The sequence below is a fragment of the Acipenser ruthenus genome, chromosome 41, assembly GCF_902713425.1.
Source record: "Acipenser ruthenus chromosome 41, fAciRut3.2 maternal haplotype, whole genome shotgun sequence".
Lineage (NCBI taxonomy): Eukaryota > Metazoa > Chordata > Actinopteri > Acipenseriformes > Acipenseridae > Acipenser > Acipenser ruthenus.
Genome location: NC_081229.1, coordinates 2116845 through 2143195, shown reverse-complemented (window position 1 = coordinate 2143195; position 26351 = coordinate 2116845). Strand labels below are relative to the sequence as shown.

The window sequence follows — 26351 nt, the reverse complement described above, 5'->3', positions numbered from 1 at the left end:
GCTGCAACACTCCAGTTCTCTATTCACAAGCACACTGCCCTGACACTGTTTTGTAAAATAGAGGCTGTGACATTTGCAGCAAAGTCACTTTGGAGTGCTGAGGTTATTTATTTATTTATCGTACAGTAATTGATTTAGCCACTGGCTCATTTCCGTTGATTTGGAAAACATGATTTTAAAATGCTGTTGTCGTTTCTGTTCCCAGCTGAATTCAGCGAGCCTCAGCTGGTCGTTACTGACCGTCCGGACAGTCCAGACAAGGCTCTCCTGAGCTGCATCTCCACAGGATACCCCAGCGCTTCAGTGCAGTGGCTGAATGAGACAGGATGTGACATCACAGAGAGCAGCAAGACTAGCCAATCCCTGGCCAGGGATGGGCTGCTGGAAATCACAAGTCACATTCTAGTGTCCAGGGATGCTAATTATACCTGTGTTCTTACCCACAGCCGACTGAACCAAACCCTCATGAAGACGATCACCTTAACAAAGAAGGGTAAGAATATGACATGACTGGCTCATCACTTCAAACCTGAGCCACTAACTCCATTTGTAATGGAGACGTGACTTGCTGTAAAAGTTTTTGATGTCAGTTTTTCGCTTGTGGGCTTTTTAAAATGAAGCTATCCCACACAACAGAAGGGGGACTGGATTATAGTAATTACAGGGCACTTAACCCCACCTGTCCCCCAGCATCTCTTTATAGTCAAATTGTTTAAAGAAGGAGAGAAAACAAAACCATCTCGGGAACCCTGCCGCTGATCTCGGACCGAGAAGTTTGGGGTTTCGGATTCAGTCCTCTCACCTGGTTTTGTGCAGTAAGTGCCGAGCACCACAGTTTCATTCCCCCAAAAAATGTCATCATAATCGGGCACTTCCGCCAGTTACTCCACGGTACTCTGGATCTCCACCATGATCTGTGTCTCAACTTTCTGCTTTTCTCAATCCCTGTACAGAAGCGTTGGGTTGAAGAAGCATTCCTGATGTTGATCCTCATTTTGTTTTTTTCTAATCCACAGGTTATCCGGACAGGCATCGCATTGTTTTGTGGGTTGTCTTGACAGTGGTAGGGGTAGCAACAGTGATCATTGCAATCTGCCTGCTTTTCAAGCGCCACTGTAATGCCAGCACTTAAACAGAGCCAATAGAACAACAGAACATGCCCTGTCCAATTTAACGGGTTCCAGGGGTCCATCAGACGTGTAAAAGTATCACATCTCAGGGAGTTGTTCTCGTACATTGCAGTTGCTTTATTAGCATCAGGGCATTATAAATGATTCATGTCGGGTACATCAGTGTGTCTAAAACACCAAAGCATGGTACTGCACTTATACTGTACAAAGACAATCTGTGAACATGATTGCAAACGAGCACTGCACTGTAATACAGCATTTTGCAATTTACTAAACAGTATTCCAAAATCGCTGCTTGCCCTACTTTCTAAGTATACCACAATTCGAAGACGACCACCAACATTGCTATGGGATAAAATAGTCTGCTAAGAAAATAATAATAATAATAATAATAATAATAATAATACATATTTGGCGCCAATCCAGCGTAGCGGGCAAAGTGATTGTTCAATCAACCTCGATTGAACATGTGTTTTTTTATAGGCCATTGCTGCACTATCTGCTGCCATCACAGTTCCACTTTAAGTTGTTTTCAACGACAAGAGTTTTGAATAATTCCCAAATTTTCCACGAGATCCAATATGGCGGTCGAACCATGTGACTTTTTCATTCGGGGACGCCAGTCTGGTTGTCCAGCCATAGGCATCTACTTAGGTAAGCGTTTTCATAACTCTGCGATGTTTGTGCGGAAAAAAAAAAATAATAATAATAATAATAATAACAATAATAATAATAATAATAATAATAATAATAGGCTTCCCAGCCTTTGGCTTGGAAGCCTAATAATATGCCTGCCTATTGGGATCTTTATATAAGAGCTGCCGATAGGCCCCTTCCTGGGATGACGCACTCGGTCCCGCCCAGTGGCCGCGGTACTCCCTCCCCCGCGCTCCTGCGTGGGGCAGGTCTAACCACTGACAAGCTCCTCCGATGTGGACTGCCACCAGGACAGTACCGGTTTCCACGGCTCCAGATTTAAACATTTTATATTATTTTACTATGCCAAATAACTAGTACGTTTCTTTTTTTATAAAGACAATCAGAATTTAAAAAAAAAACCACACACACACTAAAGTTGTACACTCTCAATGTTATACTACAACAGTATTAAGATCTATTATTTGCTCAAAATGACGTGGTGCTGTAGTCTGTTAAATCATTTTAACGTATACAATAACATAAATACATACATTAAATAAATAAATAAATAAATAATACTAAGCAATAAGACCGATAATTGGAAATGATCGCTCTTATTGCTTAAAACACAAACATGTACCACAGGTTATTATTTAAGAGCAGAGATTAGTTGTTTATTGTTTCAACCGGATAAATAAAATACGTATAGCAAAAAAGAATTTATTTTAATACTAAAGCATGTTATTGGATTTATAGCTAGATGTCGACTGCACAAGTAAGCTTTGATGATTATTACACGTGGAGTTTGTAAAAAAAAAAAAAAGATTTCTTCCCTTACCTAAGAAAATTGGAATACTGTTAGAACTTGTTTAAACAAAGCTACGTTGATAATAAGCAGGCTATCCTGCTGCAGTCGTGGGACTCTGCTAGGTTTAACTGCGCTGCACAGAACCGCGGAGATGCGCTGTAGACGTCGCTCAACACCCACAGAAATCTGTGCGGATTCTGCATAGCCCAGCGCAGCTTTGAAAGGTTGCTGCGGGAAGCTGGCTGCGGCTGTGAACCAAAGGGACGATGCAGAGATCATGAGGGACCTGTTCATCGTAATGCAAATAACCACTAAAACTACTGCTGCCACCTTGTTAGCGGAGGCGAACGACGTTTTATCATTATACAATGAAGCCGTGAACAGCCTTGTCAACGTTATATTAAATCAATCAATTATTTAAACTAACATAATGTATTAAATCCGTGATAAGTGGTGTATAATTTTACAATAAAGTTAATGTTAATCAATTACATTAAACTGACTGTTGATAATCCAGACAGAATATAGCACGTTTAAAATGTGTGCTGCGCTGCAAGGTTTGGAGAAGGCCTTTCTCTAAAAGCTGCGTGTGGCGTCAGAAAGACACCAGCCAAGAGCAGCCGGCTCTGGGGAACAGAACAGAGCGATTGAAACGTGTATTCTGTGTCGTTGACAGTTTCAAAAACATTATCAAAATACAGTATCCGTTCACAAAAAGATCTTCCTCAGACACTTTGCTAAGGCTGCAAGTACCATCGCTTGATTTAGAAGAAGCGTGTTTGCAGTTGAAAAACTGCGTTAACCGGTGTATAAAGGAATTACGATAATTGCGGTGCAGAATAAATGAAAGGAACGGTATTAATACCATAATGTACCTAAACCGCGGTAAACCGAAAAGCCGGTATACCGACCCATCCCTATAACGCAGTATAGTGAATAATAGAGAAAAATTGGGTATAAATCAGTAAAAAACGACGTCCAGTTAAAAAAAAAAAAAAAAAATCTGTAATTTTTAGTTAAATTCGGAAGATCTGGCCAAAGCGCTGGGTCATTAGATAACATGCTGCCATTTGCGGTGCTAGCCGCTGCATGATGCGAGAGACAGGGCCTTCCTAGGTTTCCACGTCATCTGCAGGTGTTTCAGCTCGTGGTCCAGTAACATCTTTAGCTGCAGCCGACGATGTACTACAGCTAGCATCTTCTTATCGCCTGCCGCTTGCTGTGGTGCAAAGAATGATGTTAGATTAGGTAAAGTTGCCATACGCTTTGCTTTATCAGGTGAGTGTTTTTGCTTGCGCCGCTTCGTGTTTCTTTTTCACGCTCCCACACCTTGGTAATTAAAGAACAAGCAACGGTCCGCGCTACAAGGTGGGTTACTCTACTCCTTATGTATGGGGGTTGTTTTTTAGACTACAATTAAATGCACTATGAAATTGAATAGGCCTGTTACACAAATAATCAAATCATTTAACCGGTCTAGGTAATCGCGTGTAAAAATAAGTTCTACCTTCTTTTTAATTGTGTTTGTATTTGTTAATACGTAACCCCCCCCCCCCCCCCCCCCTCTGTTTTTTCAGTCTTGTCAGGTCACGCGGCTGTCAATATTAGTAATGTAGTTTTTCCTCCTAATAGTCGTGTGTGGTGTGCACTCCGCAGCGCTGTGTACCGGCAGAGCACCCTACCCCTGCCCGAACTTCTCGGAATGAGATATATACTACGTTTTGACTTTCTCTAGTCACCAGATGTCTTGACAATGTTTTGAAAGCATTTCATGTTTTACAGTATGTGTCTTGCCGCTCTCAACCATATGATGGAAATGTTGTGCAGCTCGTAGGGTCAGGAAGTTTGGCCTCCCTAGCCCTATACATTTAATTTGACTTTATGATTTGGTTAAATTGGCATTTTGTCCTCTAATTCGGCTGTTCTTTGCATAATTTGGTTTGATTTGGCTTTTTTATCTTCCAATTTGGTTCTATTGGCTATAAAAGAATGAGATCCCTTTCAATTCGTAGACAACCACCAACCAATACATTTGGGATACACCTGCACAGGTCAGGTATTCACTGAGCATTTCATATCAAAGCTGCCGATAGGTCTCTTTTGCCTCTCTCAACCAGGTAGGTAAGGTGGGTATAAACTAACCTCTTCCAGATGTTGATTGTCTCTTAAAAAGAGCCCTTCTCTCCGAGTTTTCTGTAGTTCCCTTGCAATTTATTGCTGGAAGCTGGCTTGCCATTTCCACTGAACCAGAACTTGGCAGCTGAAGCCTGAGCAAAACGCTGCGCAACGGTGCTCCGTTTAATATATATATATATATATATATATATATATATATATATATGTATATTTCTACAGCCTACGTCGCCTGTCTTTTCTAACCTTGCAGCTTGCTGCCTGTGTTTCTGTCTTTCATCTGCCTCGAGCAGCTTTTTTGGAAAATCCACAGAGAGAAAGACGCTTTCCTCCAGCGAGACTCAGCTCTGCTGCGCCCGCTGTGGAGTCGAGGACTCTGGGCTACCTCGGCACGCACCCTCGCTGTGCAATGCCTAGCCTGCCCCTGCAGGTTGTAGATTACTGTTGAAATTACTGTAAGTAGTTCAAAACAGAAAATACTGCCCCCCCCCCCCCTTACACTCCAGCTTGCTGTCGAGTGTCTGTGCGTGTTACTGCCTTGCAGTTTTAAAAAAAGAGGTTTTTTTTCTTTTTTTTCTTTCTTTCTTCTCCCTCTTTCTCCAGGTCTGTAGGCTGTGCCACCCAGCTGCAAGCTACGCGCTGCACCTGTTGTGTACTGCATGAGTTCCAGACAGCACCTCAGGATTGCTTCACTCCACTGTAAACTTCACGCTGCACCAGTTGTGTGACTGCACTGCAACTGTCTGTAGGCTATGCTCCACACCGTTGCAAGCAACGCACTGCTTCCAGTTGTGTGACTGCAGACGGGTCGCCTCAGAGACTGACGCGACCCCTCTCTCAAGCTCAGTTCGTGCGCTCATGGAGCAAGCCTCCAACTTCCCGGATTTTCTAGAGGAAGTCAACTCCTCCTGGCAAAACCCGGCCTCGGCACCCAGTGTGCAACAGAGTGGCCTCACTGGCCTCCTTGGAAGGTGCAGAGGCGATGAGGCACAGTTCCTGTCGGTGAACTCCACCATAGCAGCCTTGGTGCGAGCCGCCCTGGTAGGAGGCCTGTCCAAGGATCCTGTATGGCCTAACAGCCAATGCAGGATCACAGAAAGCCACCTCAAAAAGGCGTACTCAGCTGAAGCACAAGTGCCAACACAGGAGGGCTCTTGACAGCCTACCTGGATGGCATGCTGCAATCTGTAACCCTTCCCGAACCACTGGCTTCAGAGCTACGCTTGGTCTCGGGTACTCTGCTACAGATCTCCGGCTTCCAAGGGCAAGCCCTGGCAGAAGCCTGGCAGGCTTGGTGGTGGCACGCAGACAGCTGTGGCTTTCTCAGGCGAGGGTCCCAGATGCAGACAAGTCCACCCTATTGGACGCGCCTATCTTCCCAGGCCATACTTTTGGACCAGCGGTAGAAGAAATATTGCAACGCTCTCATAGGGAGCGAGAGGTGTTGCGACAGTTGGCTGTGATGCTCCCCTTCCGTGCTCCGGCACGAGAGAGGGGGAAGTGATGGCGTCCGGCAGTTACCACGGTAACCCGGACAGTTCCAATCCCCACTGCGCCACGGGGCGAGGCATCACCTTCACGCCTCCGCGGCAGCTATTACACAGGGCCATTAGCAAGGACTGGGGACCCCAGCGCTCAGGGAGACAGTTCCAACGGGACCGTCCCAGGCAGCCTCCAAGACAGGCTCCGCCCCAGCCTCCGCAGCCCCAGCAGGGGCCCTGAAGGCTTGCAGCCTCAGACCCACCCGTTCGCAAAACACCACCTGCAATACTGGCACAACTGCAGCTCATATTCCTGGGTGCTCACCACCGTACACACCGGTTACGTGCTGCAGTTCCGTGCAGAACCTCCTCCCTTTCGAGGGATCACGGTCACATCCGTGAACGACCCACTCCAGGTCTTGGCTCTCAGACAAGAAGTAGAAACGCTACTTATCAAACAAGCCATTCGTAGAACACATCGTCACTTCACAGAGGGGCCTATCGGCAGCTTTGATATGATGTTTTTTTTTTTTTTTTTTTTTTTTTTAGAGATAATTTAGTCCAATTGGCTCTTTTTGTCCACTAATTCGGAGTGATTGGCTGTATAATTTGATCTATTTTGGATTGATTGGCTATATTTGAATATTAAAATGTTTTAACCTCCCATGTCTTGTGTAAATCGTCGTTTGTGTGTGTATTGGTTAGGTACAGCATTGTGTCATGAATACTGTCTTAATTTCCATTTCAATAGCCTTGTTTTTTTTTTTTGCGGGGGGGGGGGGGGGGGTATTTTTATAACTGGGAGTACTTCTAAGGGTCGTGGGGGGTATGCAGACGACTGGAAAAATAAAAATGAAAGAAAATAATGATCTCAGTTTAATTCTCCAGTTTTCAGAAAAACAGAATATAGCAAAATCATGAATCTATTTTGTATATACATTTACAAAAAACAGAAATGCATCAAATACAACAAAAAAATAAATAATAATTCACTGTTATTAAAACAATATATAACAATAACAACCGATCACAGATGAAAAACAAGCCTGTATCAAGAGAAGAAAGAGTTACACTTTAAAATGACTGGAGATCGTAAAATTGTGGGATTTGTCAACATAGAAGAGGTTACCAGAGGGGTAAGAGGGCTCACAATGCAGGTATTCCTGTTCTGATCATGTGTCGCTATCTCTGTGCATTTGATTGGAGCAGGTGTGAGACGGGAAGGGGCGGGCGAAGTTAGTTATTGAAAAGTAGTGCGTATGAATCTTATTGAAATTGACTTTCGCACCGCGATTTATCTTGTACTTCCGTGAAAACGGAGATCCGTTTTAGTCATGTCGGTTGAACAGTCCAGTTCCAAGAGGAAAATATCATTTTAAGGTAAAAATCTCAGCTGATTTGTAAACCTAACATATATAGTGAGAGACTGAGACTTTTCACTGGCAGATTGTAAAATTGTGGGATTTGTCAACATACAGTTGAAGAGGTTGCCATGCCTTGAAGAATGTTTCCGTGGATCCCCTCAGAGTGTAGGCATCCACCAAATAAAATGTATTATTATTCTACAATTTGTAAATTAACTCATTTTCATTTGGTTTCCTTCAAAACTAATTATTGGTACGAAATCGATGTATTGTTAATATAATATGTTTTATTTACGTGCTGCTTACATGGTTGTCCTACTCTCCCTCTCTCGTCTCTTCTTCTGTTTGTCTGTTCTCTGTATCTCTCCCCTCGTAAAATACGTAAGACTCGGAGGCAGTTTGTTGGGTCAAAGGCACAATTATATTCTCCTGGGTTTTAGAACATTACAGCTTAAACAGAGCCAATACTGTAGGCTAAACAAAGGACGCGTTAACACTTACAAAACTTTAACCTTTTAGTCAAAAAATGGCGTCTCTCCCTTTTTTCTTTTCTTTTTTTCTACGAACCGGGGAGGTGACACACCCAACAATAATTACTGATGAAACCCACTAGTGGGCAGTATTTAACCAACAACAGTTATAACCAACTACTGAGCTTACATTAACTAAACATGATCCTAGAAGGAAGTGTTCTAACTGGATTGAAACATGTGTGTTGCTGCCTCCACCTGTGATAATCTGGGATAATCTGGGAAGGCCGGGGCAAAACAAAACCAGGAGAGAATAGAATACTGATCAAACGTTTCATAGCTCGTTCCTATTCACGATTATGCAGGACTTGCGGTTGATAAAGGCGACCAACTTTCTGATCTTAGTTTAGTTTCTAATTGTGAATTTACAGCGGGGACCGGGTGTATGATACTGATCTTGTTTCATCTCTATATGATTTTTAATGCACGTGTCGCCTGATGTAACGAACACAATGAATGGGTTTGATATTAAAATAGGAAATCTTGATCTCTAGCGTGTTTCCAGACATAAAACTGCATTAGCACGCAGTGATCCTGAAATAGACACAGAAAATAGTTTAGCTCAAAACCTGAAAGGTCTGACATTGATTTCACTGGAAACCCAAACTCTTTATTTTAAAGTAAATATCGCTAACAAACCAATACATCTTCTCTATGTATCACTTCGTAGATCTCGCATGTTATTACTGTATAGGAAAGATGTACCCATTATGTTAAACTTGCATAGGATTTTTAATGATATTATAATGGTGGTTTTGTTTTCGCACCACGTACTAACCGCCTCCATGTTGATTTTAAACAAAAATGTTTATTTCATTTCAGGTCATGACTCCAGTCCTGCCTCCAGACTATGAAGAAACTGACATCTTTAATGTACATTCTGCAATTGATCCAGAGTAAGTTACTGAAAATATATTTTTAAAAAGCACTTCCAATGCTCACATCATGTTATACCTGTGGGAAAATCTGTTGATACCAAAAGAATCCACAAGTGTCGGTGTTGCAGGGGGGCAGGTTAATCATTACACTCTGGTGTACCAGGTGTACTTGGAGATTAGACATGTTTCTGAGAGCTCTATTGAAGCCACAGGGGTGCAGCACGCTTCTTAGTTTAGCCTGGCTGGAATTGCTGTGTAATGAGAGGCTTGCATTGTTTCTTCCACCAGCTTATGATGCAGTTACAGTGCCCCGGTCTCCAGTGACGTCACCGCCCGGCAGCGATGTCACTCTCAGCTGCTCTTTCTCCTATAAAGCGGGGGCTGATCTCACCAGAGTGGTGGTTACCTGGGTACGCCCTCCTGCCGATCATGTCGTCCACAGTTTCTATTACGGTCGAGACCAGCTGGCTCTGCAGAATGAAACCTACAGGAGTCGGACCCAGCTGTTCCCAGAGCAGCTCAGTGTGGGGAACGCCTCCCTCAGACTGAAGCAGGTGCGGGGGGAGGATGAGGGCTGGTACACCTGCGCTGTCACCAACCAAGTGGAGAACACCAAGGGAGACGTGCGGCTCATAGTGGCAGGTGAGTGTCGTCTTTCTGAGAGAGCTGCAACACTCTAGTTCTGCAATGCATTCACACTGCCTGCCACTTGGGTTTTGTAAAATAGAGAATGACTAGACATGACATTTACAGCAAAGTCACTTTGGAGTGCTGAGGTTATTTATTTATTTATTATACAGTAATCGATTTAGCCACTGGCTCATTTCCGTTGATTTGGAAAACATGATTTTAAAATGTTGTTGTCGTTTCTGTTCCCAGCTGAATTCAGCGAGCCTCGGCTGGTCATTACTGACCGTCCGGACAGTCCAGACAAGGCTCTCCTGAGCTGTATCTCCACAGGATACCCCAGCGCTTCAGTGAAGTGGCTGAATGAGTCAGGATATGACATCACAGAGAGCAGCAGGACTAGCCAATTCCTGGCCAGGGATGGGCTGGTGGAAATCACAAGTCACATTCTATTGTCCAGGGATGCTAATTATACCTGTGTTCTTACCCACAACCGACTGAAACAAACCCTCAAGAAGACGATCACCTTAACAAAGAAGGGTAAGAATATGACATGACTGGCTCATCACTTCAAACCTGAGCCACTAACTCCATTTGTAATGGAGACGTGACTTGCTGTAAAAGTTTTTGATGTCTGTTTTTCGCTTGTGGGCTTTTTAAAATGAAGCTATCCCACACAACAGAAGGGGGACTGGATTATAGTAATTACAGGGCACTTAACCCCACCTGTCCCCCAGCATCTCTTTATAGACACATCGACTTTCTGCTTTTCTCAATCCCTGTACAGAAGCGTTGGGTTGAATAACCATTCCTAATGATGATGGGGTTGATGCAGGGAAAATTGTCTTTTAAAACAGTCACCGAATTCAGCTGTTGATTCTCATTTTGTTTTTTTCTAATCCACAGATTTTTCATCCAGAAGTAGCATTATGTGGGTGGTGTCGTCTTTGTTGACAGTGGTATTGGTAACATTAATAACCATTGCAATCTACCTGCTTTTCAAGCACCGCCGTGGTACCAGCACACCAACAGATACAGCGTGTGTGCGTGCGTGTAGGTAGGAGAGAGGGGAACCAAGATGGAAATAAAAAGAAAATAAAAGGTAAACCTTGTACTTGATGATAATGATGATGATGTTGGGAGTAATGTTTACCGATGTCCCTTCCTCGCACGCACCGGCGTTTTGTGTTCTGTGTTTTGTTTTAAAATCGGTTGTTTTTATTTTCGGATGCTCTTATTGTGATTTTACAAAACCCTTGTTTGTTTGTTTGATTTTTTTGCACACAGCACCTACATGCTTTTGTAATGACCTGCTGCCAGCTCTTTTAATTCTGTGCAATAAAACAATATTTTAATTATATTAAGTGTCCTAGTTGCTCTTTGCCCTGATTTGCCCTCTGAAAAAGAGGACTTAAATTCTGAGGGTGCAATTCCCTCGGTGGCGGGGTCACGGATACCTTTCGGGTTACAAAAGCATTGCAACACATTATTTTGCAGTTTACTAAACAGTATTCCAAAAACAGTTCTTGCCGTGCTTTCTCAGTCTATACTAAAGTAGTTATATATATATTGCCCTGTGTGTGTTAACCTGAGACAAGAAAGCGCGCTCACAAACACATTGGCTTGGAGGTTGGTGTAAAAAATCTTTTTTTTTTTTTTTTTTTTTTAAACAGTACGGTAATTATATGAATCCTTTGCATTTTAGTTTTCCTTTATTTAATGCTATTAAACTGGGCAGTTACGTGATGCGACAGCATGTACAAAGTTACATTGAATTCTCAAATGTACCTTTTTTAAAAATCTGCAACTAAATACATTCTGTCCTGCTAAGAGCTGATAAAGGCATCTGCTAAATAACAAATAATAACATATTCTGAGCTGCAACAGGTAAGCGCGCACACACTATATATATATATATATAGTAGGAGTCAAAAGTTTGAGTACACCTGCTTGAAACCAGGTTTTTCATGATTATCTATGCTTTTAACTGTATAAACTTGTCTAAAAACACTTAATATGTCATTATATGACACGTGTACTTATATAAGCTGATAATCATAAGTGAATTGCATTCAAAAATTTTATTTTTAAATGAAAATGTAAATCTTGTCAATTTCAATGAAATGGTCACCCAAAGCAAGAGGATTTCAGTCTGAAGCCCAAGTCAGTTAAAAGTCTGAAATGTGTATAACACGGTGTTAGAACTCTGGTCTAAGTATAAAAGTGTCTTTGTTAGATGTTCCCCGAGTTAACTAGCATGTTACCTAATTAACCTTTTGTCACCAATTATTGTTAACAGGTGAGGGTCCATGATTACTATAAATATAGGTAGCATAGGCACAAGTTTGTCATTCCTGAATGTAAGGGAGCAGAAAATGGCAAAATACACTCAGTTAAGCAAAGAAAAAAGACAGTCTGTAATTACTTTAAGAAATGAAGGTCAATCTTTAAGACAAATCGCAATAACTTTGCAAGTGTCTGTAACTGCTGTGGCCAAGACCATCAAACGATCTGAAGAAACTGGTACTCATGAGGACCGAACAAGGTCAGGCAGGCCAAGGGTGACCTCAGAATCAGAGAACAAGTTCATTCGAGTCACAAGTCTGCGAAACCTTATGTTTTGTTTTGTATATTGTAACGTGTTTTCATTTTCAAGTATTTACAGAAACATATACGACGTAAAACATTGTCAATTATGAAAAAAACCTAGTTTCCAGCAAGTGTACTCAAACTTTTGACTGGTACTGTATATAACAGAATGCACACACACATCATTACCAGGGTTTGTTACAGAGAGAATGAAGCACTAAGGGAGCTAGCAACAATGTTTTAAACACATTTAAAAAAATAAAAACAAATCTTAACCTTTTAAGTTTGTGTTAGTATCTCAAAATCTTGGTTACATATCTCAGTTTTGACTTTTGATCTCATGACTGTAATTTTTCTGTTAATCAAAGTAAACCTCCATCACCTAGGCTATTTTATGATTATTATTCTAGCCCCGGTGGACCTTGTGTGCTGGAATACGTAAATAGGCACAAAGGATGCTGGGACTACAACAGTTTTGGGGAAGAAGATTTCCTGAGAGTAAAGCATGGAAACCGATAGCTTTCTATAACCAAATGCAATACCAGAGCTCATGTTTAAATGCAATACCAGAGCTCATGTTTAAATGCAGTACCAGAGCTCATGTTTAAATGCAGTACCAGAGCTCATGTTTAAATGCAATACCAGAGCTCATGTTTAAATGCAATACCAGAGCTCATGTTTAAATGCAATACCAGAGCTCATGTTTAAATGCAATACCAGAGCTCATGTTTAAATGCAATACAAGAGATCATGTTTAAATGCAATACCAGAGCTCATGTTTAAATGCAATACCAGAGCTCATGTTTAAATGCAATACCAGAGCTCATGTTTAAATGCAATACCAGAGCTCATGTTTAAATGCAATACCAGAGCTCATGTTTAAATGCAATACCAGAGCTCATGTTTAAATGCAATACAAGAGATCATGTTTAAATGCAATACCAGAGCTCATGTTTAAATGCAATACCAGAGCTCATGTTTAAATGCAATACAAGAGATCATGTTTAAATGCAATACCAGAGCTCATGTTTAAATGCAATACCAGAGCTCATGTTTAAATGCAATACCAGAGCTCATGTTTAAATGCAATACCAGAGCTCATGTTTAAATGCAATACCAGAGCTCATGTTTAAATGCAATACCAGAGCTCATGTTTAAATGCAATACAAGAGATCATGTTTAAATGCAATACCAGAGCTCATGTTTAAATGCAATACCAGAGCTCATGTTTAAATGCAATACCAGAGCTCATGTTTAAATGCAATACCAGAGCTCATGTTTAAATGCAATACCAGAGATCATGTTTAAATGCAATACCAGAGCTCATGTTTAAATGCAATACCAGAGCTCATGTTTAAATGCAATACCAGAGCTCATGTTTAAATGCAATACCAGAGATCATGTTTAAATGCAATACCAGAGATCATGTTTAAATGCAATACCAGAGCTCATGTTTAAATGCAATACCAGAGCTCATGTTTAAATGCAGTACCAGAGCTCATGTTTAAATGCAATACCAGAGCTCATGTTTAAATGCAATACCAGAGATCATGTTTAAATGCAATACCAGAGCTCATGTTTAAAACGACAATGCGTATCTGCTATGTACTTCTTTCTAAACTGCGTATTTGAGACCCATGCAGCTAATGTAAGACTGATGAAATCATCTTGTCAGCTACTCTCTGTAACAGCAGATCACATCGGCAAGGAAGACAATCACATGGGGGGTGACAAATTATTGTAATGCGTTTCTTTTGAGTATTACTCAACAAAAAAGGTACATTTTTTTTTGCAAGGGTCATTTAGAAATCTTTCAGAACATTTTCAGAAAACCCTGTTGAAGAAACACTTCGCCTTTGAGAACAGGGTGCAGAGTTTGTGAAACGAGGAGAGGAGGCTGCGTCTCTGGGGTGAGCCTCTGACCCTGTCCTTCAGCACGGGGTGCTCTGCGCTCACACACACATTCCCAGAAGCACAGCCCCTGATCCGCCACTCCTGCTTCCCAACAGACCCTGCAGGAGGAGAATTCAAGACAGCACGTCATTTCAAACCCCAAGCGCAGTGGCCTGAAACCTAGTATCCGGAATGTTCCAAGCCACAGAGGGGCTTCCTGAGCGTCAGACTAAATCTAGTCCATTCTCTTCAATGTTGAAGCGAGTTATTATTCAGATAATCACCCTGTATGGGCTTTTAAATACACACAGCAGCCCGCTTTTTATTTGTCATGTGATAAATAAATAATTTTTAAATGGAGTCTGCCCAATTATTTTACCCCTAGCTAGTTTTTAGGGTGCCATTCCCAGCAATGCCACCAGGTGGGACTATAGGCTGGCCCACCTTTGATTGTGATGCAGTGGTTCTGACTGCCAGTGCATTTCACAGTGCTGTTGCAGTCCCTCTCCCCCTCTGTGCAGGCATGGCACTCCAGGCCATTAGGGGCGCTGTCTTCAAGCACTTTAAAATCAACCAAGCAGAATCAGAGGGATACGTTATTATTCGTAAATGAACACACAGCAAAGTACACTTTAACATGATTACTGTGCCAAATAGCTTGATGTAAACCACAGGAACTGACTGTGCGACTCCCCCTGCACACCACGAGGCCGTGCCTTTACCAGGGGAGACCCTCAGAGACCCCCACTATGCTTTTCACTGTTACCTGGAATATACAGATTGTTGTACAAGTCCGAATCACAACACCTGGAATCTACAGCCGTGTGTTGATTTCCAAAGTTGACAGAGAAAAGCTGCTGGCAGCCTGGAGTGCATGCTTTGGTGAACCCAGTGGCTGTGAAACCAACTGCAAGAAAGGGAGGAGAAGAAAACACATGCACACACGCGCACACACACACAGTCTCTTTAGCAACATCATCATGGGGTTTAGAAAGATTTCAAAACACTAGCTTGAGAAATCCGAACGGAGAAACCGGGGATTAAATATAGAGCAGAGAGTAAATTCTTTGCTTCTTAAGAATTTCTCCTGGACGGTTTATTTTATTAGCTACAATCATAAAATGTTCATAAAAAATCTGTAAAATGTTACAGTATATATATATATATATATATATATATATATATATATATATATATATATATATATATATATATATATATCTGGTACTACAGTAGGTCAAAACCTCTCTGTTTGCAAGCCATGTTTTCAGTTGCACTTTGCTTGGTCATTTCACCTGCAGAGTGAAACTGTCCCCGCCCCTTCAATGGTTCTTTCCTGTCATTAACCAACCAGCTGTTTCCCCTACTGACTGACATGCTTTCCAACCAGTACCATGCTTTTATCCAAAGGACACTGCTGGGGGTGAAATGATCCTGATAGTATAAATGCAATAGCTACCCCGTGAAAGCGGCTTGGAAGTCTAAAGCAGCCCTATATGTTTTAAAATGAAAAGCCACATCAGGGCAGCAGTGTGGAGTAGTGGTTAGGGCTCTGGACTCTTGACCGGAGGGTCGTGGGTTCAATCCCAGGTGGGGGACACTGCTGCTGAACCCTTGAGCAAGGTACTTTACCTAGATTGCTCCAGTAAAAACCCAACTGTATAAATGGGGAATTGTATGTAAAAATAATGTAATATCTTGTAACAAATGTAAATCGCCCTGGATAAGGGCGTCTGCTAAGAAATAAATAATAATCGTGATTTAAACGTTAAACACAGGATATAAATACATTTTAAATAGTAATAAGAACAGAATCAAGTTTTTGTTAATACCTCAAAATTATTTAACCATGACAAATCGCTTTATTTAATAACATTTATGGATAACAATACATTAATGATAAAAATGACAAATAAACTTACCTCAGGATCTCGACGATCTCCTCCAGCTACAAGTCCGAGTTCTGTTTCACACGCACAACTTACTCTAATATATAAAAAATTTAAACAAACAAACATACAAAAACACAAATATATATATACAACACATATGTAAATTAAATATATATAAAGAAATTAATTCTACAAATATAGCTATACAAATACAACAATTTATAAATGATCTCTCCGCGCTCTCTTACCCTCCTTCACACTAATAAGCTCTGACAGGTGCGCGAGCAACTTCCGTTGATGCTCCTCGAGGCGCGTGCATTGGAACACTTTAGGACCAATTAGAATCAAGCTAGTAAACCAAACTAATGCTCTGTTTTTCAAGAATAAGCTATAGGCTTGAATACTACAATAATAATAAAACTGAAAACACAAATAAATGTAATAAAATAACTATTGTCACAACGTTTATTTAAACCAAGTAATATATATACGTTGTGACAATGTTGCGTTTTTCACTACCAGACCACGACCTTACCACAACGTTGTATACATTTGCTAAAATAATTTGCCCAATAAGATCACTGAAATTGAAATAAGAGGTGTAGGCCTGCACTGTAATTATCCAATTAAAAGTCGTCTTATTTGAAATTGAAAAAAATGAAATAAAATAACGTCTTGGTATCTTGTAATCTAAACTGAATCGGGTCACAGTCAACATTGTCTGTCTCAAGAAGACGGCATAGGGTTAACTGATTTTCAGATTGAAAAATCTAGAAATGTATTTTTATTTTTTTTCAATGACCCCGCGAAGCAGTTAAAATAATTGTATATAACCTAATGGGGCAGCAGTGTGGAGTAGTGGTTAGGGCTCGGGATTCTTGACCGGAGGGTCGTGGGTTCAGTCCCAGGTGGGGGGGACACTTCTGCGGTACCCTTGAGCAAGGTACTTTACCTAGATTGCTCCAGTAAAAACCCAACTGTATAAAAGGGTAACTGTATGTAAAAAATAATGTGATATCTTGTAACAATTGTAAGTCGCCCTCGATAAGGGCGTCTGCTAAGAAATAAATAATAATAATCCAGACACTGCTGGGACTAATTTAAAAGGCTAAACTTGGCTGATGTCAACGCACTACGAAGATAAAGAAAAATTATGTACATGGCGCAGGAGATCATTTATTTTATTTTTGAAATAATAACGCAATTTTTTAGGATCATCTGAAGGTTTTATTTTATTTTTCTCTGTGTGAAGATTTACTGTGCGTCCTTCCTTTACTGATAAACGCGGCCACGCTCTTTTCATCCTAACTGCAGCTGCGACCGCTGATTTCTGTAGAGTTTCTCCAGACTTTAGATTTCCTTTTAACTGCCACTTCATGTGCAGCTGGTAGGACCCCCAGACCCGCAGAGACTGTGCTGCCTAAATTAAATATATATATAACAGATTTGTTTTATTTTTTTGTAGCCATGGCAATATAATATCACTGTAGGTTCATTTTAGAGGTTTAAGAATTACACAAGTACAGTGCATTCCAATGAATTGCATCCATGATAATCGCATCATCCTGTTCACGTCTATTAAGAGAAGCACATTTCTTATGAAAATGCCCATGCAGTAGATTCCAGTGAATTACATATCCCATGTGCCTCACGGTGTTATGCATTTAACCAGAATAAGGAACATAGATTTTCAAAAGAAATGTACTTCACAATTGCATGCCATTATATCAGGTGTACAATTAAATATATTAAACTCGGTGCTGGTTAATTGCATTAAACGAACACCTGGGGCGGGCTCTGCAATTGACAAGAATCTGCTGTGATAGGACTTAACGTGACGCGCTTCTGGTGTGATTTCAAGTTGGATTTCAGGGCTTCTTGCATGAATTGTGTCTTAACAAATTCAATATGTACTGAACATTTCACCAGCCTATTGTGTGTGTTTACAGATAGAAAAACGAGCAGCAAATTTCCTCCAAGAGGTATTAGGGGCGATTCTCATGCACATCCAGGGGAGTGTCTCTGAGCTTGTCAGACATGACAGCTGTTGTGAATATGAGAAAAATGTCTCCACTTACAGCAGCTGAAACCACACCCCCTCGCCCCTGGTCCTCTCCTCTGATGAGATCCAGGCAGACTCGAGCGTGCAGCTGCGACCGCGGGTCCCTTCACCAGGTAAGAACAGGTATGATTCATGGTTTGAAGCTCCGGATAAACTCTGAAACGAGTCCGAGTGCAGACCGTATGTTCCCGGGCAGCGGCATCCTGCAGCAATGCGACAGAACAGACAGAATCTGCTTAAAACTGAACCGCCGCACATCGCCAGTATGGCATGTATAGAGTTTCTTTGAGGACGCGGACAGGACCGTGTTTATACTTTTAAAGTACCAGTAAAACACAGATAGCGTTTCAGGAACTACACTTGTATCCGAACTTCTTAACGCAGGTTTCAATTGTAGAAAAAAAAAAACTTTGTTTTTATCTGCTCACGGATGGAAAACAAGGAAAGCACGGAGTTACGCTTTGATAAATACATTTGCGCGTCAATATATTGTATATCTATTGCATACACCTATCTAAAATGAGTTTTATAAACCTAACTGTTTAAAATCTAAAAGAAAGCGCGTTAAAGCAATTCGATGACAGTAACATAAAGTAGTCATAGTGTTAACACACAGGTTTTGTGTGTCTCTCTGTATATTATAAACAGCTATCAAATTTAAGATATAAAAAAACACACTTGATTGTGAGGTTTAATTATATGTTATATATGAACAGAACATAATAATATATTGTTGTTGTTGTTGTTGTTTGTGGTTTAGGAAGGGAATACAAAAGTTAAATCTTCTGTAAAGTTACTAATATAAAAGATACACGTTTTTTGATTTTACATTCTGTACATGTAAACAGCAGTATGGGATGGCAGCCAAAGGCAGACCCCACCGGTGCATCGTGAAAGGGCCGCCTGTTTGCATGCTACGGAGGTACTGAATGGATTAGGCTGCGATACTGTATCTGTGATGAAATTAAAAAAAGATTTAGAGTCAAGCACCCTGTTGTAAGGCTTTTGAAACTCTTGCCTATGTATTGCTCTGACCTTCTAGCTCTTTTGCTTGGCACGTGGCCCAAAATACACCCATTCCAGGGAGAAACTGGCTTTCCACAACTGAGTGCAGCTGTGACCTGATAAAACCTTTGTTTTTCGCATAAGTTGTTTCTGCTCAGAAGGCTCTTTTGAGCCTCTGTACATAATCAAACCAAGTCAAACTGGCTCTAAAACCACTTACTTTTGCTAAAACTGGCACACTATAACTTTGGCCCTGTACACACTATGCCTTTAAACCGTATTAGTTGCATTTAAGCCGGCTTAAAAGTGCTAAATACGGTTTGCGTCCACACTACGCAGCATTTAATACCGTACTCAAGACCACCTCAGGAGGTAGTCCCGAGTCCGGTTCAAATTAGATCGCTTCAGGTAGTGCGGTTTATCACAAGTGTGGACGCTGTAATACCAAACTACATTTTATTGTGTATCCTCCAATATCCCAAAATGCTTTGTGGTATGTTTGGCGAAATACTCAGAGCAGGCGCCTGAAGGACCTGCTATCAGTGTACACTCCACACCAGGTATTCATTTTTATGCTACAAACAAATCTTCCAGGACATCTGTGTTAAACTAGTGGGGAAAATTGTATTTTTCTTTAATTATACTTGTACTTGCTAGAACCAAAGTCATTGTATTTATCTTGCTCTTAACCGTATTAATACTTGTACTGTGATTCTTGAAATGTATTTTTGTTTATGACTGTAAGTCGCCCTGGATAAGGGCGTCTGCTAAGAAATAAAAAATAATAATAATAATAATAATAACAAAAACACAGCGTTAAATTAGGCGACTGCAAAAATGAAATGCGAGTTAAAAGTAGGATCGGGAATGAACAAATTACGTAATTTGTCAGCTCTGTTTGAAATAAAATTAAGAGGACCAGAATTAGGCTCAGGCAAGATATGAAGGTAAAAACAAAGATTGTTTTGTAATTAACAACTTTTTCTGAGTTTAATTATAAAACAGAATCAGCTCAATTTGTTTAAAGGGACTTCACCTGATTAAAAATAAAACCTGAAAACTTCAAGCCCTACGTGTGTGTGTGTTCGGATTTACTTTTTCCGCAATACTTGTTATATTTCATTTATGCAATATGGACCTCTGTTAATATGGGGCATAACACATTATTTTAAAATAAAATACAGTGCATGGTGGGATACTGTCATATTCATTTCCACGGTTCGTGTCGCTGCTGGGAATTGTAACTGAACTGTTCTAATGGTGTGTGGACGCAATAAGCCTGACTAAATATGAAACGGTACTTCAGTGTGGACGCTTTGAGCTGTATTAGTTAGAGCGGTTTCGAGTGCGGTTCTCGAGCTCGGTTATGTAGTGTGGACAGGGCCTTTATTTAAGCATCCTGGGATGCCTAATAACACACTATACAAATGGAACACGTATCCTTTTTTTCTGGGTGGGGCATTGTACACATTGTTCCAGTTAAAATGCACAAGCTCTAGTGTTTCATCAGCCGTTTGTTCCTTTCCATTATACAACCCTGGCTTGTGTGCCTCTTAAATGGTAAAGAAGTGAAAAACTCTGACTCTGAACATTGTGCGATTTCCCTGTGTTTAATGTAACGTAGGGTTAATGAACTCTTAAAATCAAGTTGCACATAGCCTTGTCGTTCGACCTTGTGATGTGTCGACATTGGCGCTTTGCTGTCTGGGAGAATTTAGCAAAACTCATATCCTATCAAGTTGTTTTTCAGTGTAACTTCTTCTTATCTGAGTTTCTGCTGACCTTGGTGAAGTGAAGAAGGAACACAGATGTTAACTGTTGCTTTGTCTCACACCCTGCATCACACTCAGGGAAATAAGACCACATTTGGTCAAGAAAGTGACTTAAGCTAGCTGTATATCTGTGCTGTGCGAAGTCATTTCTTTGCTCAGAAACGAACATCTCTGAGGCCATGAGAGCTCAGAAGAGATACTGACGTCAGCTCGGACGACAGCTTCTCTGAAGACTTGTGTATGTATCACATGTGATTTGCTTTGTTCCTGAATAAACTATTTTGATTGAAACTACATGAAGAAGACTGGTTTATTATTATTATTATTATTATTATTATTATTTAAAAAAAAAAATTTAGTCGTTGCCAATTATTTTTATTATTTTCTCCCAATTTGAAATGGCCAATCATTTATTACGGTCGGCTCACCGCTACCACCCCTGCGCTGACTCGGGAGGGGCGAAGATGAACACACGCTGTCCTCCGAAGCGTGTGCCCTCAAGCCGACCGCTTTTTTTTTCACACTGCAGACTCACCATGCAGCCACCCAAGAGCTACAGCGTCGGAGGACAACGCAGCTCTCGGGCAGCTACAGGCAAGCCCGCAGGCGCCCGGCCAGACTACAGGGGTCGCTGGTGCGCGGTGAGCCGAGGACACCCTGACCGACCTAACCCTCCCTCTAATGTAATGTAATGTAATGTAATTAGATGTCATATCTATGGTGTTTACAGAAAACCGAGTGCTACGAGTACATGGATAAAGCTACCATATTGCATTTTGCCACCCGTTGTTTGTATGATGTCCTGTTGCACACTCCCGTGTTACTCATTTTCATAAAGTGCAACCGGATTCATGAAACTATAACTGAATACAGAACATACATTTACAAAATCACATTAAAATGAGCTCTAACTTTACATGCTTTATTGTACTCTCTGTCCAGATGTACAGCAGAAAAGTGTTTCATTTTATGATGGAAACAGCGTTCAGGATAAGAGTCGGGTTAAAACAGACGGAGCCAGGGAGTTTCGGACTGTCTGGAGACACTGTAGATATTCAGGGCCATAGGGTCAATTGCAGCGTATCAAATTTAGTCCACTTAGTGGCCCTGAATATCAAAATGGTCTTCCCGCAGTGATAACACTGCAGGCTCGTCAGGATATTTGTTCATATTATTTAGCTACTAAGTCGCTACTTGTGGTGGTCTTTGAAGTTTTGTATTAAAACTTTTTTCTACTAAATGTGGACTAATTATTATTTTTATTTTTTTGTAACACTAAACTTAATACTGTTCGATTTTGTATTGGTAGGCTATTAAGAAAATAATGATTTCATTTCAGGTGATGCATTCAGCCCGGACTCTGGACTATGAAAAGACTGATCTCTTTACTGCACGTGATGCTTTTGATCCAGAGTAAGTTACTGAACAACCCACAATGCAATGCGCACGCAATGTTCGACGTGTTGTAATGATCACCTGTATGTTATGTAGTGATAGGAATTAAAGCTGCAGCTGGTTCGACTCCACGAACCAAATGAGGCAAGCAGTGTCATGAAGCAAAGGTTCATTTGAACCATTACACGTGACCTGCGAGTGTTCCTGCAAGGAAAATTTTGACGTTTCAGGCAATAACGAAACGTAATTAGTTTCCAGTTTACAGCAGAGTGCTCACAGTGCGCCATTTCAGGAAAGCCGAAAAGAACTGTTTTCTGCAATATTTGAATGCACAAAATTATAAAGCTAGTCTGAAGTTGCCTCCTCCCCCCTCCCCAATCATATTGACCTGACGTGTATTCCAGCGAGGAAGCATTGCCTGTCTTGTTTTAGTCTTTTGTTGAAGAATGCTTCAGATTCCTGTTCATGTTTCTTTGCACATTTCCTTATTTCTTTAAAAAGGTGGAACGCACTGAGGATAGAAACCGAAATTGCTTAAGTGCCTTTTTTGTTTTGTTTTGTTTTTTTTAAATTTTATAAAGATTGTTAAAAACTACCAGAAATGGTTTTATTTTGGTTTTTGGTTAACGCTCACGAAATGCTTGTATTTAACATGTTTTCTTAAATTCTTATATTAAGTGTAGGGTGCCAATACTTTTGTCTGTGACTGTGTAATGAATGGATGTGCCTGGCAGAGGATATTTAAGGAACTATTTTATTAGCTGCAGTGTATCTCCACCTACAGGATACTGGAGCGCAAACACTAACCTGCCTCCAAGGGAGTGGATGAGCTACATCTGTAAGAAATACCTTGCAGCACAGTTGCGTGTTTTATATCCACAAGGTCGGTGTTGCAGGGGGGCAGGTTAATCGTTACACTCTGGTGTACCAGGTGTACTTGGAGATTAGACATGTTTCTGAGAGCTCTACTCAAGCCACAGGGGTGCAGCACACTTCTTAGTTTAGCCTGGCTGGAATTGCTGTGTAATGAGAGGCTTACATGGTTTCTTCCACCAGCTTATGATGCAGTTACAGTGCCCCGGTCTCCAGTGACATCACCTCCCGGCAGTGATGTCACTCTCAGCTGCTCTTTCTCCTATAAAGCGGGGGCTGATCTCGGGAAAGTGGTGGTTACCTGGCAACGCCGTGACTATCGGGTGGTCCACAGTTTCTATTACGGTCAGGACCAGCTTGCTCTGCAGAATGAAACCTACAGGAGTCGGACCCAGCTGTTCCCAGAGCAGCTCAGTGTGGGGAATGCCTCCCTCAGACTGAAACAGGTGCGGGGTGAGGATGAGGGCTGGTACACCTGCGCTGTCACCAACCAAGTGGAGAGCACCAGGGGAGACGTGCGCCTCATAGTGGCAGGTAAGAGGTGTTCTGAAGACATAATTTAGGGTGTAACTTCACATATTGACACATATTAATATATCTTACCTGACGTGGACTTCTAGTCACGATAAATATAATGAACGATTCATTCCCTGTCTTCCCAGCTCCATACAGTGAGCCTCATGTACACATTGACATCATGGAGGGTCGTGACCAATATGCTTTGACCCTCTACTCGAGAGGGTACCCCAGCGCTACAGTGCAGTGGCTGAATGAGATAGGATGTGACATCACAGAGCACAGCAAGACTAGCCAATCCCTGGACAGCAGAGGCCTGGTGGAGCTCAGGAGTCAGATGCTAGAGCAGAGAGATGAGAACGCATCCTACACCTTCATCCTCAACAACACAAAACTGGATCAAGTTATAATCAGAAGCTTTTCTGTTACGAAAAACACAGGTGAGAAACCTCACCGGCTAGCGCCTTCATATTGCACAGCGTCCCATTAGCTGTACTGTTTAATAATTCCTATTAAAATATGTTTTTCAAACACATAGAGTGTAGGGAGCTGTGTGAGATTCAAGCTGATATCTGCTTGTATTGTATACTGTAACTTGACAGGCCTTTTTCTGTTGGGTAACTAAATGTTTTTTTTATTCCATTTTAATTTAATATTTCACGACGTAAAACTTGTTAAAGGGGATTATTCTGGAATTACAAGTACCTGCACACCCCTACACCCTATATAACAGTCTAGGTATTGCTGGCTATACACAATACCTGTCCACCAGGTTGCGCTGTCACTTACAGCTCCACAGACACTGATCCAGCCTGCGTTACACACGGTTCAAGGGAAGCTGGCAATCTGGAGAGACGCGTGAGAAAAGGAATAAATGATGTGTAAATTGCAGCTGCTGCTTCTATTTCAAGCTGGCCAGAAAGTTTAGTTGTGAAAGAAATATCTTATACTGTAGATGTATAACGCGATTGACTTTTTAGATGGTTTTTTTCTACATCATCTTAAAATAAAAAAAAAAAGATCTGTTATAGAACTTGCCAGCAGTATTTTCCCCTGATCCTAACGGACAACTTGTGATCTGCGAGCACTGTGCTTCTAATCATAATAATAATGTGATTGACAGGTTCAGAGAGGTCTGCTGCTCTGATTGCTAGAAGTCATCTTCCTTTACTCATACCCATCCTACTGCTAGTGTTGACAACAACAGCACTGATAGCCTTGAAACAAGCTGGAGTGAAGAGCCGTGCTGGGAGCTCACCGTAATGCTTTACTGGCATGATGAATAAAATAATCTTACAAAAGCCGGTTTGTCTGTGTCTCTGTGTTTCTGTGTCTGTGTCTCTGTCCATATATCGGACAACCCTGCTTGGATGAGTTCTACCTCGATTTGAGGGTTTTACAGTTCAGAATTAGTGAAAGGAAAATCGTATGTATGTTTTAGAAGAGTAATGACTTTACCAGGGTTTGTTTTGTTAATATGTTTTACCAGACCTCTCTGTGCTTTACAATGCTTCCCTATGCTTTACCAGACCTCTCTGTGCTTTACAATGCTTCCCTATGCTTTACCACACCTCTCTGTGCTTTACAATGCTTCCCTATGCTTTACCACACCTCTCTGTGCTTTACAATGCTTCCCTATGCTTTACCACACCTCTCTGTGCTTTACAATGCTTCCCTATGCTTTACCACACCTCTCTGTGCTTTACAATGCTTCCCTATGCTTTACCACACCTCTCTGTGCTTTACAATGCTTCCCTATGCTTTACCACACCTCTCTGTGCTTTACAATGCTTCTCTATGCTTTACCAGACCTCTCTGTGCTTTACAATGCTTCCCTATGCTTTACCAGACCTCTGTGCTTTACAATGCTTCCCTAAGCTTTACCAGACCTCTCTGTGCTTTACAATGCTTCCCTATGCTTTACCACACCTCTCTGTGCTTTACAATGCTTCCCTATGCTTTACCAGACCTCTGTGCTTTACAATGCTTCCCTATGCTTTACCAGACCTCTGTGCTTTACAATGCTTCTCTATGCTTTACCAGACCTCTCTGTGCTTTACAATGCTTCCCTATGCTTTACCAGACCTCTGTGCTTTACAATGCTTCCCTATGCTTTACCACACCTCTCTGTGCTTTACCGTGTTTTCACTGTGCTTTATTACACTGTGCTATGCTTTTAGTATAGGAAACTTTCAGAAGGGTAAAAAGTCTAATAAAATAGTTTCATTAATCTTATCTATGTTTTATGTTGTTACAAAAAATAACTCTATATACATAACATGTACAAAAAAAAATAAAGAAAACGGGTTCCTGTCCCATGAATTAAATGCCAGAAGTGTACAATAGATATTTTAGGATGTGATATCTATGAGTAATAAAATGACTATGTTTTTTACAACCTAAACGGTGAAATGCGTCAAAAAACACGACGAGGCAAAGGTGCGATGCGGCTACCGACACCAGCAATGAGGCACGAAACCAACAAGCAGATGAAAACGAAGCATAAGGGAGCTGCTGTAATTCAAGGGAAAAAAAAATCTAACCGTGTTCCCAATTGTAAGATCCGGTCCTTTTTTATTTAATGTCCATTGTGTTATATCCCATCAGTCACTGCGTGTAGAATTGTACCTTCTTAAGTGTCCTGTCTATCAGTTTTCTAATCCGTGTGTTTTTTTCGAAGTGATGGCGCGGCATAGAGTTCACACAAACAACGAAAACATTTTAAAAAATGTGTGGCTGAAGGGGATATTGCGTGTTCCATATG

At 41.1% G+C, this 26351-nt stretch overlaps 3 protein-coding genes and 1 long non-coding RNA gene across 10 annotated transcripts in view; 3 read left to right on the top strand and 1 right to left on the bottom strand.

The window, feature by feature from the left end:
* LOC117964928 (CD276 antigen-like) overlaps positions 1-26351 on the top strand; it is an 83464-nt gene that overhangs the window by 3702 nt on the left and 53411 nt on the right. The window contains exons 4-5 of one of the 2 annotated variants that reach the window (XM_034909731.2): positions 206-493; positions 1017-4128. The exons of the other annotated variant lie outside the window; for it this stretch is intronic. Of the exons in view, the coding sequence (XP_034765622.2) occupies positions 206-493; positions 1017-1132 (404 nt within the window). The 3' untranslated portion in view covers positions 1133-4128. Of the gene's footprint in view, positions 1-205; positions 494-1016; positions 4129-26351 lie in introns of those variants that run through there. 2 annotated transcript variants of the gene reach the window in all.
* Positions 7459-12653, top strand: LOC131709050 (CD276 antigen-like). 3 transcript variants are annotated; one of them, XM_059010698.1, is made up of 5 exons: positions 7459-7571; positions 8908-8981; positions 9252-9605; positions 9843-10130; positions 10497-10948. In XM_059010698.1, exons 2-5 carry the CDS (start codon positions 8936-8938, stop codon positions 10649-10651), a joined length of 843 nt encoding a protein of 280 aa, XP_058866681.1. In that variant the 5' UTR covers positions 7459-7571; positions 8908-8935; the 3' UTR covers positions 10652-10948. The 3 variants fall into 3 exon arrangements, with proteins under 3 accessions (XP_058866681.1, XP_058866680.1, XP_058866679.1); XM_059010697.1 differs by lacking the exons at positions 7459-7571; positions 8908-8981 and adding an exon at positions 12590-12653 and having other exon boundaries at positions 9110-9605; positions 10497-10692; XM_059010696.1 differs by lacking the exons at positions 7459-7571; positions 8908-8981 and having other exon boundaries at positions 9110-9605.
* Positions 13857-23810, bottom strand: LOC131709052 (uncharacterized). Of its 3 annotated transcripts, none has more exons than XR_009311352.1 (4): positions 23675-23810; positions 14880-18229; positions 14517-14633; positions 13857-14191 (listed from the first exon to the last, which is right to left on the bottom strand). It is a non-coding gene; the product is annotated as an uncharacterized LOC131709052 (long non-coding RNA). The 3 variants fall into 3 exon arrangements; XR_009311351.1 differs by having other exon boundaries at positions 13858-14191; positions 14839-18229; XR_009311350.1 differs by having other exon boundaries at positions 14517-18229.
* LOC117434038 (CD276 antigen-like) lies at positions 18103-24870 on the top strand. 2 transcript variants are annotated; one of them, XM_059010702.1, is made up of 5 exons: positions 18103-18139; positions 22143-22216; positions 23255-23605; positions 23734-24027; positions 24711-24870. In XM_059010702.1, exons 2-5 carry the CDS (start codon positions 22171-22173, stop codon positions 24848-24850), a joined length of 831 nt encoding a protein of 276 aa, XP_058866685.1. In that variant the 5' UTR covers positions 18103-18139; positions 22143-22170; the 3' UTR covers positions 24851-24870. The 2 variants fall into 2 exon arrangements, with proteins under 2 accessions (XP_058866685.1, XP_058866686.1); XM_059010703.1 differs by lacking the exon at positions 18103-18139 and having other exon boundaries at positions 22066-22216.